Source organism: Penicillium lagena (assembly GCF_028827675.1).
Source record: "Penicillium lagena strain IBT 129212 chromosome Unknown utg000003l_segment0_segment0, whole genome shotgun sequence".
In the NCBI taxonomy this organism is placed as follows: Eukaryota; Fungi; Ascomycota; class Eurotiomycetes; order Eurotiales; family Aspergillaceae; genus Penicillium; species Penicillium lagena.
The window spans coordinates 833,656-852,182 of record NW_026623224.1 but is presented as its reverse complement, the minus strand read 5'-3'; the positions used below and the strand labels follow the sequence as shown (position 1 = coordinate 852,182).

The following is an 18,527-nucleotide window of genomic DNA, read 5'->3' as shown; positions in this document are numbered from 1 at the left end:
GCTTTCTGGGAATCATTCTCTTCTCTTGCTGCTTGCGTCTCCTGGGTAGTGAGATCCTCATCTATTAGTGACAGTTGTTTAGAATGCATATCAAACATTGTTATGCACATAAACAACATAAGATCCTTGATCGCTTTAGCTTTTAGCGAGCCGGTGGTAGTGACAGATACCATGAGCAGAGTAATGTCCAGTGCCTAGCCACCATCTACAGTCGGTCAGTCTTAACACAGAAAGGCGGATAGAAACTCATACGGATTGGGAGGCGCGCAGGCTATCCGGATTTAGTGCACAAATACCAGCTGGAGCTTCTCCGTAACGGCGAGAGCTCTGCCGTGAGGAAGATACTGTAGTATGCACATCGGCTAAACCGGACGACGAGTCTAGTCAGCTCGACATGTAAATGCAAGTAGCGTCGCTGTAACACCCCCTTAGACCAGCAGAAGGCTCTAAGCGCAAGTGCTCTCTCTCTTTAATTCACCTTGAACGGCAAGCTCTACTTCTTCTGGCCCAACTCGCGCGCACGATTGATGACATTTTCAATGCCATCAAGACCCATCTTCAAGGCATCCATCTTGGGACCATAGCTTAGGCGCACGAAGTGGTGGCACGGGCTGTCGAAGAGATCGCGACGCTTAGCGGGATTCAGGTCAAAGAAGATACCTGGAACGACGATGACATTCTCGGCCAGGAGGGCACTGAAGAAGTTCAGGCCGTCGGAAATGTTGGCCTCGGCCGGCAGTGGCGGATCGAGTGAGCTCAGGTCAAGCCAGATGTAGAAAGTTGCCTGCGGGATGTCCTGGACGCGGAAGCCGATGTCATACAGCCGCTTCAGAACGTAGTCGCGCTTCTCCCGGAAGTGCACCTGCAGTGCCTTCATTTCGGTGCGCACCCGCGACGGCTCTAGCATCGGAATCGCTGCCTCTTGGAAAGGCACGTTGGCGCCACCATCCAGGTAGGAGCCGGCTGAGCCTAGCGCCTTGATAAATTCTTTGGGGCCCACTACCCAGGCAATTCGCCAGCCTGGCAGGCGGAAACGCTTCGTGAGACCATCAACTAACAACACATCTAGATTCCTAGGTCAGTGGATAGGTCATGAGCCACACGTCAAGCAAAACGAACCGTCCTGGTTGACATCGATGACATTCATAGCGCCACTGACTGTGGCACCGTCACAGTCGGTCGTATAGTTGTAGCCACCGTAGAACTCGTCTAAGATGAGGGTCACGCGACCGCGACAGATGTCCTGGATCTCTGCCAGCTGATTATGCTCCACGACGTGGCCTGTCGGATTACGAGGGTTCGATGTCAGCAGCACCTGGGTACCACGCGCAATTTCCTCTGCAATCTTGTTCGGGTGGATCTGGTAGTGGTCTTCTAGGGATAGCGGCATCGGGATGGGGGTAATCTATGCCGGGGAGCATCGTCAGCACACGCATAGAATTCTAGTACTCCGCACGCACGTTCTTGAAAAGTGTCAACATCTCCGAGTACGCCGAGTAATCGGGGATAGGGAACGACAGGTACGAGTTGGCTAAGATGGCGGCAATCCGGATCAACCCTGCTCGCCCTCCAGGCACAATGCACACATTCTCCCAGGTATACTGGCTCTCTTTCCCTTGACGATAGTGCTCATTGTACAGGCGTGCAACGGCCGCGCGCAACGGCTTGATCCCAGTGGTCGGACCGTATTCCCGGCCAGCGAGGGAGACGGGGATCGTTGTCGGGCGGGGGAAGCTGCCCTCGATCTCGTCGTCGACTTCGGGGGCACCCTGGCCTAGGTTGGCCCAGGCGGAGGGATCCTCCGCGAAGCCATGCTCGGTGGCACGTTCTGTGCACCAGACGACACCGGTAGAAGCACGGGAGGCGTCGAGAGCCGCATGGGGATAGTGGCCCTCGTGGGCGGTTCGGAACTGGCGATGAGTCTCGGACCGTTGCTCTGGAAGACCGGGACCGTCAGTCTGAATGCTCCCAAGTCCCAAGCGACCACTACGCACCGTTGTCGGAGAGGCCCTCGCTGGCCGGCATGCCACGAGTAGGGGGGCGCAGGATGCTCACACGGCGGCCCGAGAACGACATTCTTAGCCAAGTCGCTTCGATGAGTGGCTGGTTTGTTGCAGGCCTCAATTCAGTATCGAATCCACGTGAGAATGAATGGCCTGAATGAATCCTAGCCTGGCCAGCGCAAAGGCAGCTCGGGAAGGAGATTAAAAGGGAGGATTGGTTCTCGCTTCGAATCAATGGCGAGCGAATCAATAAAAAATGCCACCGAGTAGGCTGTTGAACTGGAGCTGCTTGATGCCATCTGTCGAGCGTGACGACGTTTTGAGGGACAGATACTATTCATCATGACATCAACACTGGATGCCCCGTAGGTCAGCTTTCTTCCACCGGGCTTTCCGTCCACCTCATCCAACATTTGACAGAATCCGAGTTCGGAGCTCCCAGCCGTCAGGAAGAGTCACGACGCACGTGCGTACCGCGAATTTTGATAGTCCAAAAGCCCAAGGAAGGACCACAGACTGCTGAAGAAGTACATAGAAGGCGACGTTTACTTTGCATCATGGCAATTGAGAGGAAATCTGAGCCCTCCAATTGCTGTGTTCTCTTCCTCTAGCGGGTGTGTCGAGGTGTTGGGAAAATGGAGGAGGAAGCAAGTAAAGTCAAGACATGAGGGTCATCACAAACAAACGGCACGGTGGGGCCGAATGCCCCTTTGGGTATGGACCGAAGAGGATGACGGAGAAGGGCGTCGGCGATCGATCACGTGATTATAAAGTACTATTCATCAAGAAATTTCCGATGTCAAGGGACCTACCGAGCATGGTGACAACCCTGTTGCAGCGATGGTGAGGCAGATGCTGAAGGACGCGGACTCGGCAGAGAGGGGACCTGCTCCTCCAAGGCCACGCTCTGCGCAGGCCAAGTCCTTCAAGGTACCGCCGGCACCCGCGAACACCTTTCGCAGGCCAGCACGTCCATCGAAACGTGTCCATGGTACATTGAGCCAGGGGGACCGGCCAGCAAAGTCACGGAGGACTCGCAGTCCGTCGCATCGTGGCCATGACCAGCAGCCGCCGCGCCAGCATCGCCTCTCGCTGCTGGAAACGCTGCCGGTGGAGATCCTCGAGCAGATCTTCCTGCACTCGCGGAACATGAATTTCCCGCGCGCATCGCCCGCTCTGGCCGCTGCCGTCTCCAGTGAACGCATCTACCGGGTCTTGATCCTGCTCGCCTTCTGGGATGATGATATCCAGGGTGTCGAGCCCAGTCCCACCCCGGCCATTGCTCGCCTTTTCGCGCCGTTGGAATACACCCCTCTGCGCAGCAATGAACGCGCTCAGCTACAGGATGCGGTTTTTCGGTGTGCATGGTGCACCCTCGACCGCGTCCACGCACAGCTATCGACCCTGATGGCCTTGACCGTCCACCGCCACTGGTTCGGCGACGGCATCGTCATGGAGCCAGACGAGAAAGATGATTTGCACAGACTTCTCGCTCGAGAATACGATGGCCACCGTGGCTTTTCTGGTTCCAGAAGGTCCGGACGTAGAACGACACTGAGTATCGTATCCTTGCTCGCTGTCACAATCCCATTCTCTAACCCAGCGAGGTTCACCACCGTGAGTCTGTTCAAGCTCCCAAGCCATCTCATCCAGGGCCGCCGTCGTGGCGGATTCTCAGAGGAGAATACGAACTTCCTCGAGATGTTGCGCATAACATCTGGAATTTACAGTATCCCGTATTATCAAGGTGGCCATCACACCCCCGTGGTGCCAGAGTTCAACCGCGCAGCCTTGCACCACGGAGTCCAAATCGCCATACGCCAGCGAAACATCAACGCCGTGACCTGTCTGCTCAAGATCGATGAATTCGCAAACCGCTTCTCCACGAAGGGCAGGGAACTCTACCTCATCCCCCCGGACCACTTCCGCGTCGCCGTGCGAATCAGTCGTCAGAATCTCGATCCAACTCTTTTCCAGACTCTCTTCCGCGCAAGCGCCGAGTCTATCCCAGCGGACGACGAGGAGATTACGCAATGGCTCGTTGAAATCATCGAGCGCGGCACAGACGAGGCGCGGGCGTTTGCCCACTGGTTCTTCGATTTCATGCTCTCTTTCCCGACCCATTTGAAAAATGCGCAGCAGCAGCTGGGGCAGCAGCCACACGATTCACAGCTGTTCTATTTCGGGGAGCTGAATTGTGGAACTCAGATGGGGGCGAGGTATTTGGTGGAGGTTTTCCAGCCGTACGCTGGTCCAGGGGAAAAGATGCGCAATTGGATGCGGGAGACGTTTTTTGAGCCTGTGACCAAAGGCTATGGAAGGGTGATGGAGTGCTGAGTACATGAATGTGTGTGTTCGCCCAGACATTGACCTGGTTTGGCGGGCATTGGAGCGTTGCTGGATAGATTCCAGTCCATGTCATATGTTTTTCTCAACCCTAAAATACAAGATATTGATAATACATCACCTTACATATTCCTCAACAGCCGAATAATCCCAGCCACACGCCCACCCAGCGTCAACTGATACCCCGTCTCGACAACACCCTTACACAACTCCCAGGCAGACGTACCATCCGTTGCACCGGCGACACCCTCCCGTTTCTGGATAGGATAGTCCACTCTGGGCGGGATAGCAGTGCCTACCAGCCGGGGGAACCTATCTTGGCAGACAGCCTTGAGATTGCACATCCCACGCAGGCCCTCATCGCCCGCAAACCGTCCATACCCGGATCCGCGCACACCGCCGAACGGCAGCTGGACAGCGTAGTAGCTGCCAAAGTCGTTGACGGCGACCATTCCCGCGCTGATTCCAGAGACGCAGGCTTGCACGTCGCGGCGGTTGTGGCCGAAGACGCTGGCGCCGAGGGCGTACGGCGTGAAGTTTGCGATGAAGATCGCGTCGGAAACGGACTCGGCGCGCATAAGGAGAAAGACGGGTGCGAAGAGTTCGGTTTGCGCGATCCGCATTTCTGCCGTCACGTCTACCAACAGCGTTGGGGTGAAGTAGTGGCCGTGGGTGTGCTGCGGGTGGCTGTACCGCTTGCCACCGGCGAGTAGGCGGGCGCCTTGTTCGACGGCTTCGGCGATGAGGGCTTCTAGTTTGTCGAAGGATGCGGGGGAGATCATAGCGCCCATGTCGGGGGTTGTGGCCGTGTCGAGGAGGATCGAGCCGAGACGGAGGGCTTGGATGCGGGAAGCGACGAGCTCGATGAGACGGTCGTATACACCTGGGAGAGCAATGACACGCTCTACACCGATACAGTTCTGCCCGGCAGACTGGAACACGCCGCGCATGAGCACTGAGGAAATCGAAGCCAGATTCCGAACCGTCACCGCATCGTCCAGGATGACAGCCGGGTCCTTGCCACCCAGCTCGACCACCACGGGAGTAAGCGACTTAGCGGCGGACGCGCAGACCTTGTGCGCGATAGGGCGCGACCCGATGAAGGTCAAATGGGCAATATCCGGGTGCGAAGTCATGGCATCGGCAACAGCAGGAAGAGTAACGACCGTCTGCACCAGATCCCGAGAATGGCCACAGCTCGCGAGCGCGCCGCGCACAATATCCAAGAAGAAAGCTGAGCACCACGCCGTCTGCTCAGAGGGCTTGACTACAACCGCATTGCCCGCGAAAAGTCCACTGATCACAGGCCCAATGAAGTTGTGGAAGGGATAGTTCCAAGACACACACGCGCCCACCACGCCCAGCGGTTCGTAGGTAACCATGTTTTTCTTGTACATCATGAGGAGATTGGTCGGGCGGCGTTCGGGCATCAGCGCCTTCTCGCCGTGGTCGATGGTCCACTTCAGTTTTTCGGCCGTCACGAGAATCTCGCCGAACGAGGCGTCCACTTTGGTTTTGCCCGAGTCGAGGCAGCACGCGGTGACGATATCATCCTGGTGATCGAGGACGTACTTCAACAATGTACGCAGCACCTTTCGTCGTTCTGCGAAGCTAGTCGCTGCCCATTCGACCTGTGCCGTTTTCGCCGCTCGCACAGCTTCATTGACATCCTCCACAGTTGCAGGCTTGATTCCGTTGCCCAGAACACGTCCGTCCGCGGGGCAGTAACTCATGATGAGACTATCATTCCATTTCTGCATTGATAGCACAAAGTGATTAGATTAAACCTTTTCCCACATATATGACCAAGAACTCACCCCGCGAACCTGATCCTCCAACACCCGCTTCTCCTGCCCCTGAGCATCCTCCCATTGTCTGCCAGGCGTGTCCTTCCGCACCTCAGCCGGCAAAGGAACATTAAAGGAGACCGCTGCTTCTCGCCGACCTAGGATATAGAGGTACCCCACGTACACGGCGACGAGGGAGACCAACGCGACTCCGAAGCACTGAGCGTGCTCTGCGGAGAGCGACGACGCGTGGGTCTCGGCGAGAGACCGCAGGCAGGTCGGGAGGTGGGAGAGGAGACAGGCCATCCTGAGAGAAAGGGGTGTCAATGTGCAATTGAGCCCCTCGGGGATGTGGGAGTGGTGGGTTGGAGGGATGTGAAGATGGTGGTGGTCGCGGTCTTTTTTCTCCGATAGATGGTGGTGCGATAAGGGGCACACGGCACTCGACAATTCAGATCTATGCAATTAATGGAGCCCATTCAACAGAAACGAAATAGTCATTTGAGGCAATACAAAATAAAGAATTATCTCAAGCCAGTCATCTGGATACGCTAATAATAAAACGATACAGGGTATATATACTCAACATATAGAACTAGAGCCACCATCTCGCCCAGAGCATCAGCAGTGATAGAACACACTCTCAACAGCAGATCACTCAGTCAATACATCGCTCAGCTCACTCACTTCACTCTCCTCGTCATCCAGCTCGATATCTTCATCAGACACCTCCTCATCTTTCATCTTCCCCTTGCCTCCCTTTTTCCGAACAGCCTTCACCGGAACAGGACCCTTCCGCTTTCCAGTCCTCGTTACAAGATGATCAATAACACACCCGTCTTCCCAACCCACACTCGACTGCCCCGTAGCAGCACGGCACCGGGGACAGGACTTGCCATGCTGAATAAAGAGCTTATGAAGCGGGTATTTCAAATGATCGGGAATGCACACTTCCAGATGACTGAACGCCGTGACCTCGTTGACGGGACCTGAAGGCGGCAACCAGCCCAGCCACTTGCAGATGCGGAAGATGTGCGTGTCAACGGCGAAGCAGGGGCGCTGGAGACAGAACAGAATTACGCATGCTGCTGTCTTGGGCCCGATGCCCGGATACTTGACGAGTTCCAGCATGGCTTCGTCCGAGGAGAAGTTGTGCAGGTGGTTCAGCGAGAGGATGTTCTGGTCGGCGCAAGCGATTTCGTATTCCTTGTCCTTCTCCACCTTGGCAGGCTGCATCTTTGTTGAAGCAGCTGCTCCATTGTTATTGTCCACAAATCCCTTCTCCAGCAGCTGATCGCGCCGCTCTTGGTTCTCCTTGTGGACTAGATCCAGAATCGCTTTGAGGTTCTTGCTCTTGACATCCGCCAGCCCGCCGCTCTTGATCGCTTCGAAGACATCTTTGACGGTTGCCTGTCGCACAGCATCCCAGTTCACACTGCCCTTCCCGATGCCTTCAGACAGAATCCCGAATCGCTGCACTAGGCCGTTGAATGCCCTGGCGGAGTTGGCGCCCGTGGTGGCGCCGCTGAGAAGAGTTCGGATGAGTGCATCTAGGACAGAGGGGACCTCGCCGCAGCCGGTGACGGTCAAGGATGGTTCGGGGATGGTTTTTGGTGCGGTGGCGTCTCCATGGATGCTGGACAGGAGTCGATGGACTTCTTCGCACTCCTCGGCTGTGGGATGAGTCCAGTCTGGAAATGGGGTTCTGCCGGGTGTTAGGCCATAAGGACCTCTTTTGGCTTTCTGCTTGGTCTTGGCCTTGGTGCCTGGCTCTGTTTTGAGCACGGTATGTGTGGCTTTGTTGTCTGTTTGCTGAAGCTCTGGAGCTAGCTCGTCAGAGTCCTCATCCACCTTGATTGCCTGATTTTCTTTATTGGATTCTTTAATAGAATCAGGAATACCAGCATCGACAGACAAAGGAAGTGTCGCTGGGCCCAGGTTGTGTGGAAGTTCATCAGTATTGGTAGGCGTCAGAGCAGGTTTCTTTTGCTTCGTGGAGGCAGATGTTTTGCCAGTTGGTCGCTTGGAGCCTGCAGAAGGCGCTGGCGTGGAGGAACTCTTCTGTCTTTTACTTTGATTCTGGAAGGTAACTCGCTTGGGAGCAGGTCTTTTGGAACCGGCAGCCTTTGTTGCAATGGGCTTTTTGGTGCTGGTCGAGTTGGATATGGCCTCGGATGCCTGCGGTGCAGGGCCATCTTTTCCGTTGAGCGCCGCCGCCGGTGCAGCACCTTTGGCAGCAGAACGGGTAATGCGAGTAGCCATTCTCATCCAATGTTCAGACAAGATAGAATTCACATGGACTTTCTGTCATGAGGATCCCTGTGATGGCTTGAATAATCGGGACTTTTCAGTGTGTGCGACGAGAGAAGAGCTGATGCACAAGAGTGGTAATTGGCAAGGCCAGACATCCGTCACTGCTCCTTGAGATGAATGCGAGCAATACGATGGATTGATGATATGGGTGCCTGGCAGCAGGTGATGAGGATGGAAGACGGGATTCTACTGGCCGAACCAAGATCTAATGAGAGGCATCACGTGAGACAACTTCGTCTTCATCGATTTATTCACATTTCAAGACTCGGGGGGATTTATTTCAGAGAGACGAGACGTAGATCATCCACCAGAGAAAAGAAACCCCCCTTCTAGATACATACAGATATCTACAGACAAACACAACGCCTAGACTCCAGATGCAGAAAAAGGACCCGACAAGATATCATCATCGTCTTCATCATTATTATGGATGATCAGCAATGTTGTGAATGCTGATATCCATGCGGTCAGCGATCTTGGGGTCCTCCTCGGTGCCAATGGTATCGTTGGAGCCATTCGACACGGTGGATCCCATCATTGAGGCCGGCACGATCTTGCCATTGGTATCCATAGCGACTCCATTCGCAGCGATCTCAAAGTCAGTCGTGCTTGCGAAGCCATGGGCCACAGCATCCTTGGCTTTGTCGAGAGCCTTGATTTTGCGGCCCTCGCCACGGAGGGCTTCCAGGTGCTCAAAGTAGCCGTCCCGCACGGGGGTCACGTAGCTGCCGCAGAAGACACCGACCTCGAAGTTCACGGGTTCTTGCAGGCCGTTCTCGCGCGTGATCTCGGCACAGGCATCCTTGAGGTCTTCTAGGGTTTGGAAGATGACGCTGTCGGCACCGATATGTGAGGCAATGGTATCCGCAGTCCGGTTGTGGGCGACCAGCTCTTGGGGCGACGCCAGGTCGATGCCGTAGATGTGGGCGTGGGTGATTTCCGGCGCACAGCTTGCAAAATACACCTTCTTTGCACCGGCTTCCCGGGCCATGCTGACGATTTCCCGACTGGTGGTACCGCGCACGATACTGTCATCCACCAGCAGCACGTTACGGTCTTTGAACTCGGCTTTCATGGCGTTCAGCTTGCGGCGGACGCCCTTTTGCCGAGTCTTCTGTTCAGGCATGATGAAGGTTCGGAAGACATAGCGGTTCTTGACAAATGCGTGGCAGTATGGCTTGTCCAGGTACTGCGCCACATTGGTCGCGGATGTGGTGGAGGTTTCAGGGATGGGGATCACGACGTCGATATCCTTGACGACCTCGGGGCCCAGAACATCCAAAATGCGCGCTCCTAAGCGGTCGCCCATGCGCTGCCGGGTGCGGTACACGCTGATACCGTCCATGACCGAGTCTGGGCGGGCGAAGTAGACGTATTCGAAAATATCGGGGGCATAGTCCTTCTTGGGGGCAACCTGCTGGAAGACAGGCTGGCCACCCTTCTCGATGATGACTGCCTCTCCAGGCTGGATGTCGCGGTGGTTGCCGAAGCCCAGCTGGTCCAGAGCGACGGATTCGGAGGCCATCATGTAGTCCATACCGGGGCCATCCAGGGACTGACGGGAGCCCAAGACCAATGGCCGAATGCCGTACGAGTCACGGAAGCCAAGAACACCAAAGCCTGGAGCCGTTATTAGTTAAAAGCGTGCGACAGAGTTGGAGCAACATACCGGCCAGCATGGCAGTGCAAGCCCAGCCACCTTCGCAACGTGTGTACATGCGGCTAAGACTGGCGAAGAGGTCTTCCTTGTTGACCCGGGCCTTCTTGGTCTCGCTCAGCTCATCCGCGAAGATGTTCAGCATCAACTCGCTGTCGCTGTCGGTGTTGATGTGACGGTGTGCCTCAAGGTCGAGGTATTTCTTCAACTCGGGGGCATTGATCAGATTGCCGTTGTGGGCAAAGCAGATGCCGTACGGGCTGTTCACGTAAAACGGCTGCGCTTCAGCATTGGCACTGCTGCCGGCGGTCGGGTATCGCAGGTGTGCGATACCCATCGAGCCGGGCAGATTGGCCACCTTGGCACCATCCTGGAAGACCTTGGCAGCCATGCCGTTGGCCTTGAGCTGGTAGATGCGACCCCCAGAGGCACAGGTTGCGATTCCGGCGGCATCCTGACCACGGTCTGTAACATGACATAGATATACATCAGCAATTGTCTTCCAAACACCTTCAGATCATTGTGACTTACGCTGGAGGAGGTAGAGTGCCTCGTGGAGATCGATGGCGGCGGCCGACGAGGGGTTCGCCTGGATCAGAGCAATGATGCCACACATCCTGACTCGGGGGAGGGTTCCTGTCACGATCGAGGTGGTCAGCACCAGAATTGCCAATAAGCTTGTGTGTCATTGTGGAAGTGCAAGTCATCGATCAGATCGGGTGTTCTCCGCAAAAATGCTTAGGAAGTCTAACATCTATAAAAAAAACCGAAATTCATCATAGAGGGGGATGGTGGGGTGGTGTTGATGAAGACAGGCAATACTCACCAAGAACCAGAGGATAGTTAAAGTGCAGATCAAGGACAGGCGGGCAGTCACCAGGCAGTCCCAAGAGACCCAGGAGCAAGAAGAGGAAGAGGAGGGCCCATCGTAGTGAATTTGTTCCACCTTTTTGGCTCAGCAGGCAAATTTTTCGGTCCGGTGCCGGGGCTGACTCAGCCGGGTCACGTGGGGATGGCTGAAGTATAACCGACTGAATAAGGGAGGAAAGCACAACACACAACACAACAACTTCTAACATCATACAATTCTTCACGATGGTTCAACAGAAGAGGATGGTTAACATCATGGTGTCTCCAGGCACATCATATGTGCACTACTGGATGTGGGCAATTTTCTATGCCAACCGCGCTTTGTTGCTTGTGAGAGCGAGGAGACTTGAAAGAAAGAATGAATGAAGCAGGCAGATTTGAGGAGGGTTGCTCCAGCAGTAACATCATCTGATCTCTTCTTCTATTCTGAATTTTGTAACCATCCTTTTTCAAGAACCATCTCATTGCTATCACTTACCTCCGTCTCATCCATGAATTGGGTACAATCTGAAAGATCTCATCAAGGACGCAGGTACATTGCCAAGCCCAAACCATCTTCTCCTTGGCCTCAGGATTGTGCCAGGCAGGAGGGCATGTCTTATCGGCACCTTTGTCCTTCAACTGACGCGCCATCGCATCAGACATCTCGAGACATGGAGACAGACCCATCAGTGACTATGAGCATCTTTATTGATACTGGAAACTGCTGGACTCAGAGCCAACCTGTAGCAATTGGTAATCCTCATCTCCCTGACACTGACCCTCCTTCTCTAACGATGAACACTTTGCAGCCGAACATGTCTCAACCGAGCAGACCAATTCTCGGGACTCCATCGAAATCATCGATCTTACTTTAGAAGACGAAGTTGAGATTGCCCTGCCTGACAAGCTCACTCGCGAATGTCGCATCGGTGGTTTTAATCTCGCCGACTTCCTGACAGATGACCAGTACATCCAATACTTGGAGCAGCTGAAACAGTTGGAACAGCAGCCAAAGGAAATCTCCGAGGTTGTGGTTGACTACGTGGTCTACAAACCGGGGGTCTCAGTGCTACTGCAGGATGATTCTTTTCTGCGCATTGAGAAGGTGCTGCAGAAGGGCGAGGAAGTGATCTTTCATGGGCGCTATCTTCTTGCGAACACTGACCCTCGCGTCAAGAACCATATCGAACATGGCATCCCGAAGAAATACTACGAGCTTGTCTGGATTGCTCACGAGAATGAGCTCATGCCTCTGAAACAGGTCAAAAGGATTTGCAATATTCGTTTTACGAACCTCCGCACCACCATCAATCATACCGATTTGATCTGCCGCCTAAAGCTCACCTTCATGCCCAAGAATGTCGCTTGCACTACGAAGGACGAGTATGCCATCGAGTACCTCCGCTATGAGGAGGCAGATGAAGGCTGCCGGATGAGTTCGGCTGATCTGCGAACTCAATGGCGTGGTCATACAGTATCATTCGGCGAAGCCGAGGTATCGCCTTCTCTCTCAGCGCCGACCGACCTAGACAATTCCACAAATTCCGTCGTTGACCTCACCGACGAGGCAACCCGCACATATACTTTCGGTGACGCTTTCTGCGGTGCTGGTGGTCTGTCATGTGGAGCTCGAGAAGCAGGTCTGAGGATCCGATGGGCGTTCGATCTGAGTACACACGCCATTACTACGTACGGGCGGAACTTTCCCGACGTCTTGCTGGAGAATGCATCGATCTATGACTTTTTAACCAACGATGATGCGTTTCTCAGAGTCGATGTCCTTCATTGCTCTCCGCCCTGCCAGCCATTCTCACCTGCACACACCATCAATTGCGATCGTGACGACGCCAACTCCGCGTGCGTGTTCTCTTGCGACAACCTGCTTCGAGCGAAACCGCGAGTTGTAACCATTGAAGAGACCCACGGTTTAGCAGAGAGACATAAGCTCGTGTTCGGAAGAGTCATTCTCGACCTTGTGGAGAATGGATATTCAGTGCGTTGGGCAATTCTGGATTGTCTGAACTATGGAGTTCCGCAGTCACGCAAGCGACTATGCATCATCGCCGCTGGGTAAGATAAAACAATTCAACTTCTGTCCTTTCACCACTAATACAGCCCGTTTCATAGACCCGGCGAAGCTCTCCCACCACTCCCTCCTCCGACACATGGAGATAGAGAAGATCTTCAGCCGTTTGCCTCAATCTACTCCGCCATCCACAACATCCCCGACGATGCAGGTGACCATGACATCCCTGCAGCTCTTGAGCGCTACCGACTGCTAGGATATCGCGATCCTTACGACGAACATGGCCCAGCAAGAACCATCACCTGCGGCGGAGGCGAATTCAACTACCACCCAACCGGGAAGAGAGTCTTTACGACCCGGGAGTTTGCGTGCCTACAAACTTTTCCACTGGAATTCCAGTTCTCGGAGCGAGAATCGCGCAAGCAGATTGGCAATGCTGTGCCGCCCCGATTCGCGGCTGCGATTTACAAGCAGATCTACAATTCGCTGAGGGAGACGGACCGCAGGGAGTCTTTGGGCGATACAAAGTCTCTTGGAGAGGCTTTGAGTTGGGTGCCTACATGAGTGGTTTTTAAAATTGGTTCTTTGATTCTTAGATTACAATGCAGTTAATCTGAGAAGGACGGGTGCCTTCTGAAAGCTGAACAATTTTACCCCACCCAGGATTTGAGCTGCAGATTCGAGATGGATGATCTTCGTCTGGTTGATAGCGACATGAATGTTGAATATATCTTGAATCATATCCCACAAAGTTGGATAGCACCTTACATGGTGAGATAGCTCTACCCCGACGCACCAGACGTACAGGTTACCCCCAGATCCGAGGGTGTATTCGCACACTGAACCTCCCCCGCTCCTGACGGTGACTTCACCGTATAATCGGTGACAGTAACGCCGCAAGTCCCGTCAGCGCCACAGTCCAGATTGCCAGTGACAGGGTCGTAGCTGGTACTGGTCGTTCCACTGAACGCATTGAAAACTATATCCGTCAAGTCCGCGTCTCCGGGATATTCTTCGCAATAGCTTTCATCTTCACCATAGCAGCTCTGTATCTGGATCGCATAGTCACAATTCTCGACTGTGATATCCGTCCATGTCACGTTCGTCACTGTCGATGTGCCATGGCTTCCGCCCGAGGGATAGGTTTTGATGCCTGCTGCTTTGGTGGAGTTTATCATCGTCGCACCGGAGACGTATACGTTCTTGACGGTGTCATCTGAGCTCTTGCCTAGTGATCCAACGGAGAGGCCGTGCGATCCGGTACAGGTGATCTCGGTCACGGTGACTCCGTCTGCACCGGGTTTGAACGCCACGCAGTCGTCGTCATTGGTCACTTTGATATTGCTAAGTGTGACTGAAGTGCTGTCGCCGATGTCGAATCCATCGGTGTTCTTGGGTGGATTATCGCTGTTGGAGGTGGCGTCCAGCTCCAGATCTGAGAAGACTACATTCGTAGAGCCGCCTTTAAGAGAATTGAAAACATTCGGCGGGTTCTTCTGTCGGAAACCTGATACTTGGATGTTAGATCCGCCTGTGATGTACAGCAATGTCGGGCGCTGGTAGCTGCTATCTTCCGCGAAGAGATCGTAGCTAGCGCGAAGCGTCAGAATTTGATTACGAAAACACACGATACGAAGAAGGAAAAAGGAGATACATACGCATCCTGTCCATTCCCATCAATAACCCCATCCCCCGTCACAGAGCGAATCTTAATCCCATCAATATCCTCAACATTCATCATGGCCGTCCGCCCTCCCCAGTAACTCGTCGATGAACTGAATTTGAGTAGTCCCTCGACCTGAAAGTCACACCCGCTGCATCCAGAGAAATCGAGTACGCTGTTCAGATAATATGTACTACCGGACGGTATAACAATCGTACCGCCATCGCCGCAGGATTGAATTGCAGATGTGATGGCAGGGACGTCGTCGGTGGATTCGGACCCGCCTGCCGTTGGGGTGCAGGTTGATGAACGGGCGTGGAGGGTACGTGATGGGTTTGGGTGCGCTAGTGTAAGGGTGAAGATTGTGAGAACTATGAGGGTTTTTAGGTTGGAAGTTATCATGATGTTAAGAAACGTTATTGTGGTATTATGGTTTAGGGAATTTCCTCTCATAGACAAGTTTGTACGACCATGACTTTATATACACCTCGAATTGGGAGAAATCGTAGGAGTACCAGCCTGGTAATCAATACTAAATCAAGCACGGAGAAGTGGGTTGAACATATGAAACCGTACATGGGATACTAGCTTCGTGATTCGAGGAATATCTTGATCGGTGATCGCCTTGTCCTTGTCGATCAGCTTGGCGTATGTATTGCTACTCGGGAATTTCGCGAGAACAGGGAGAGGTACGCTCTTTCTGATTTATGGAAAGAGAGTGCATATTACATATTTGCTTTCTGGTTGCAGGACGCATTTGTTGCATATCCCGGACATCCTTGAAAAATGACGTCCCGGCGGGGGTCCGTACTCCCGTAAGCCCTGTATGCAGCAGAGGCTTCGGGACTTAACATGCATGAGTTGTTTCATATGGAAATATATTGTCCCGATTTGCGGAGTGTGGAGGAACTGGGGCACTGATGCAGCAGACGTGGCTTTATAACTCCGACATGAAGAATCTGATGCAGGAATAAACCTGGCAACTCGGTGGTCTCGCCGTGTAGGTTTGGGGTGCCACCTGATTCAATCAACTATTTAAATTCATCGATACTGCATGAAGGCTCATTCTAGTAGCGTTAAACTCAACAATAATCGACCGACGGCATCTTTGGAAGCTTCATACTGCTCTCCACGATGCAGCTGTATACACTTATCACAACTCTCGCCCTCTGTGGCGCTGTCACCGCCGCCCCGGCAAGTCTCCATCGCCGCACTGGCAGAACAAGTGCACCCTCAGGATGTCTCACTGTCGGATCTGGGGGAACGTACTCAACTATCGGGGATGCATTGGACGCACTGGGCTCGTCTTCTGATGCAGCCTGCGTCTATATTGCCAGTGGCACCTATGAAGAACAGCTTACCATTGACTATAACGGAAACCTAACCTTGTACGGTGAGACAACTGACACGGGGACCTATAAAGACAATACGGTGACTATCACGCATACTATCTCCTCCGAAGAAGCAGGGTCACTGGACTTGAGTTCCACTGTCAATGTGGTTGCTGCCAATTTCAAGATGTATAATATCAACGTGGTAAATGGATACGGCGAGGGAGCACAGGCTGTCGCGTGGGTTTATTTGCCCTATGTTATATCTACTACAGCTGACATCCTGTGTGATAGTCTCACTAGCAACGCTGACCGGCTTGGATTCTACGGTTGTCAATTCTCCGGATACCAGGATACACTGTATGCCAAGGCAGGAACACAGTATTATTCAAATTGCTTGGTTGAAGGTAATTTTTCCCACCTTTTCACTTTGCCTCCTCTTCTAGCATATAGCACTTGCTCACTTCCTTATCCTCTCCAGGGGCCGTGGACTACATATTCGGTGATGCCTCCGCCTGGTTCGGCGAATGTGACATAGTCTCCAACGGTGCTGGCGCAATAACTGCCAACTCACGAGAGACAACCAGTGACACTGCATGGTATTGTATTGACAGCAGCACTGTCAACGCCGCTTCAGGCACCAGCCTCGAGGGCGAGGTCTATCTTGGAAGGCCCTGGAGAGTGCTTGCTCGTGTGATCTATCAGAACTCGGAACTTGGGAGCTTGATAAATGCTAAAGGGTGGACCACAATGGCTGAGGGGGCGACGCCGCTGTTTTATGAGTACAATAACAGTGGTGACGGTTCGGATACATCTGGAAGGGAGTATGAGACTTCCATATCGGCGGCTGTAACAAAGACCACGGTTCTTGGGAGTGATTGGGGAGATTGGACTGATCGAACTTATTGATGTTACGCCTGGGAGAGAACGGGTTTCTGGATATAGCGTAGTACCATTCCAATTCTTCACTTCACATGCGATAGTTAAACCTTTAAATCCGGTAGGAGGGCCATCAGGTATCAGTTGCCAAGGTATGGATGAACACATCTTTGCTGCCGGCATTACTGTGAATGAAGTATTGAATTACTTGTTCTTCTTCTGTTTACATGTCTCAAAAATTGTACATGGTTCGGTACGGAAAGCGTTTGGGCTAGACTGGTCGCTGTCAATGTATGGAGGGCAGATCTATTGAATGGATTTGACAAAAACGATGTCCTAGCTCCAAGGGTACCAAATGCCTGGTGAGATTTTTGATAAAATAAAAACAGCATCAGATCTTCGGGTTTCCTCGTTGTGTCCGTTTTCTCTCTTTCTGGATTTTCTTTTTCAGACATAAGAAGTGTCCACCCAGTCGGCGTAATCACTCCCCAAGATAGTGCTGATAGAAATTGCCGATGACAACTTGGTCGAAAAACTGGCACGAGTACCACTTGCTCCGGCACCGGTATTATCATATTCCTGGAATGTCACATCTTCCGTGTTAGGCTCGCTGGTGCTCCACTCGGACCAGCCGGCTGGGTTAATGATATCGGATAGCGATGTCCCCTGGAAACAGACAGTGGCATATTCAGACCATGGCCGGCCGAGATAGACGGTCTCAGCATTGACGGTAAAACCGGAGGCAGCGGCTACTGTGGACTCGTCGATGACATAGTAGCTCACATCCGAAGAGCTCGAGCGGCCGTTAGCAGTGATGCAACCGCCACCAGCGCTGACGCCGATATCGCTCTTGGTGACCCATATCCTAGCGTGTTGTCCAAAGATAAAATCAACGGCACCTTGGATGTAGCAATAGCCGTAGACCTGCTTGCCGGTCTCGGCCAGAAGGGTATCCTGGTAGCCGTAGAGGCCGACACCATAGTAGCCCTGCTGGGTGTTATACGCAGAAAGGGCAATTGCCTGGCTCCCTTCGCCGTAGGTATTCTTGATGTTGATGTTGTATACTGCTACGTTTGGAGATAAATTGATGAGGGCGGCGGTCTCCTCATCATTGGCAGCACCGCTGGCCAGGCTAGAGTCCCACTCTAAATTCACCACATTGTCGGCATAGGTTGCAGTATTAGTTGTATATCCGTAAATAGTGAGCTTCCCAGACAAAACCGGAATAGTGACCTGCTCGGTATAGGTACCACTATAGATGAAAATACTATGAGCCGAAGTCGACGAAGTCGAAATCGAGCTCACTGCTGCTTGGATCTGGCCCTCCAGTCAGCTCAAATCTCTAACTGAATTTGGAAGATACCACTCACAGTAGAATAATTGCACCCCGAGGAACACACTGTAATACTTCCACTTGGTGGTGAGGTGCGGCTAGTGGCAAGGGCGCCACTAATAGTGCACAAGAAGACTGGAAAGAACCGCATGGTGCTTGATGACCGCAGTTATTTGCGTACTCTGCCGTTTGTATGTTGTGAGAAGTTGATTTTTCTTCGTTCTCGTTTACACCGTCAACCTGACCATTCTCAACGAAAACATGAGGTAAAGGCCGTATTTAAGATCCGATGTTGAAGGGGCTCTGAAGGAGAGCGATAATATGCAATTGGTGGAAA

At 53.1% G+C, this 18,527-nt stretch overlaps 9 protein-coding genes across 9 annotated transcripts; 3 read left to right on the top strand and 6 right to left on the bottom strand.

Annotated features, from left to right (window-relative positions):
- Positions 1–493: 493 nt before the first annotated feature.
- Positions 494–2,076, bottom strand: N7510_005485 (pyridoxal phosphate-dependent aminotransferase; the record flags this gene model as incomplete). Its single annotated transcript, XM_056977411.1, has 4 exons — positions 494–1,065; positions 1,120–1,405; positions 1,461–1,936; positions 1,995–2,076. 4 exons carry the CDS (start codon positions 2,074–2,076, stop codon positions 494–496), a joined length of 1,416 nt encoding a protein of 471 aa, XP_056833443.1.
- A 767-nt stretch (positions 2,077–2,843) lies between these two features.
- On the top strand, positions 2,844–4,340 carry N7510_005484 (uncharacterized protein; the record flags this gene model as incomplete). The annotated part of the gene is made up of 1 exon (XM_056977410.1): positions 2,844–4,340. One exon carries the CDS (start codon positions 2,844–2,846, stop codon positions 4,338–4,340), a length of 1,497 nt encoding a protein of 498 aa, XP_056833442.1.
- A 131-nt stretch (positions 4,341–4,471) lies between these two features.
- N7510_005483 (aldehyde dehydrogenase family protein) lies at positions 4,472–6,442 on the bottom strand (the record flags this gene model as incomplete). The annotated part of the gene is made up of 2 exons (XM_056977409.1): positions 4,472–6,103; positions 6,167–6,442. 2 exons carry the CDS (start codon positions 6,440–6,442, stop codon positions 4,472–4,474), a joined length of 1,908 nt encoding a protein of 635 aa, XP_056833441.1.
- Positions 6,443–6,790: 348 nt separating this feature from the next.
- Positions 6,791–8,398, bottom strand: N7510_005482 (endonuclease III domain-containing protein; the record flags this gene model as incomplete). The annotated part of the gene is made up of 1 exon (XM_056977408.1): positions 6,791–8,398. One exon carries the CDS (start codon positions 8,396–8,398, stop codon positions 6,791–6,793), a length of 1,608 nt encoding a protein of 535 aa, XP_056833440.1.
- A 475-nt stretch (positions 8,399–8,873) lies between these two features.
- On the bottom strand, positions 8,874–10,722 carry N7510_005481 (amidophosphoribosyltransferase; the record flags this gene model as incomplete). Its single annotated transcript, XM_056977407.1, has 3 exons — positions 8,874–10,069; positions 10,119–10,571; positions 10,638–10,722. 3 exons carry the CDS (start codon positions 10,720–10,722, stop codon positions 8,874–8,876), a joined length of 1,734 nt encoding a protein of 577 aa, XP_056833439.1.
- Positions 10,723–11,629: 907 nt separating this feature from the next.
- N7510_005480 (DNA cytosine methyltransferase) lies at positions 11,630–13,548 on the top strand (the record flags this gene model as incomplete). The annotated part of the gene is made up of 3 exons (XM_056977406.1): positions 11,630–11,711; positions 11,768–13,028; positions 13,086–13,548. The coding sequence occupies 3 exons, from the start codon at positions 11,630–11,632 to the stop codon at positions 13,546–13,548; spliced, it is 1,806 nt and encodes a 601-aa protein (XP_056833438.1).
- A 218-nt stretch (positions 13,549–13,766) lies between these two features.
- N7510_005479 (putative extracellular exo-polygalacturonase) lies at positions 13,767–15,049 on the bottom strand (the record flags this gene model as incomplete). The annotated part of the gene is made up of 2 exons (XM_056977405.1): positions 13,767–14,574; positions 14,643–15,049. 2 exons carry the CDS (start codon positions 15,047–15,049, stop codon positions 13,767–13,769), a joined length of 1,215 nt encoding a protein of 404 aa, XP_056833437.1.
- A 732-nt stretch (positions 15,050–15,781) lies between these two features.
- N7510_005478 (pectinesterase A) lies at positions 15,782–16,887 on the top strand (the record flags this gene model as incomplete). The annotated part of the gene is made up of 3 exons (XM_056977404.1): positions 15,782–16,218; positions 16,273–16,385; positions 16,460–16,887. 3 exons carry the CDS (start codon positions 15,782–15,784, stop codon positions 16,885–16,887), a joined length of 978 nt encoding a protein of 325 aa, XP_056833436.1.
- A 417-nt stretch (positions 16,888–17,304) lies between these two features.
- Positions 17,305–18,341, bottom strand: N7510_005477 (pectin methylesterase; the record flags this gene model as incomplete). The annotated part of the gene is made up of 2 exons (XM_056977403.1): positions 17,305–18,174; positions 18,228–18,341. The coding sequence occupies 2 exons, from the start codon at positions 18,339–18,341 to the stop codon at positions 17,305–17,307; spliced, it is 984 nt and encodes a 327-aa protein (XP_056833435.1).
- Between the last annotated feature and the right edge of the window lie 186 nt (positions 18,342–18,527).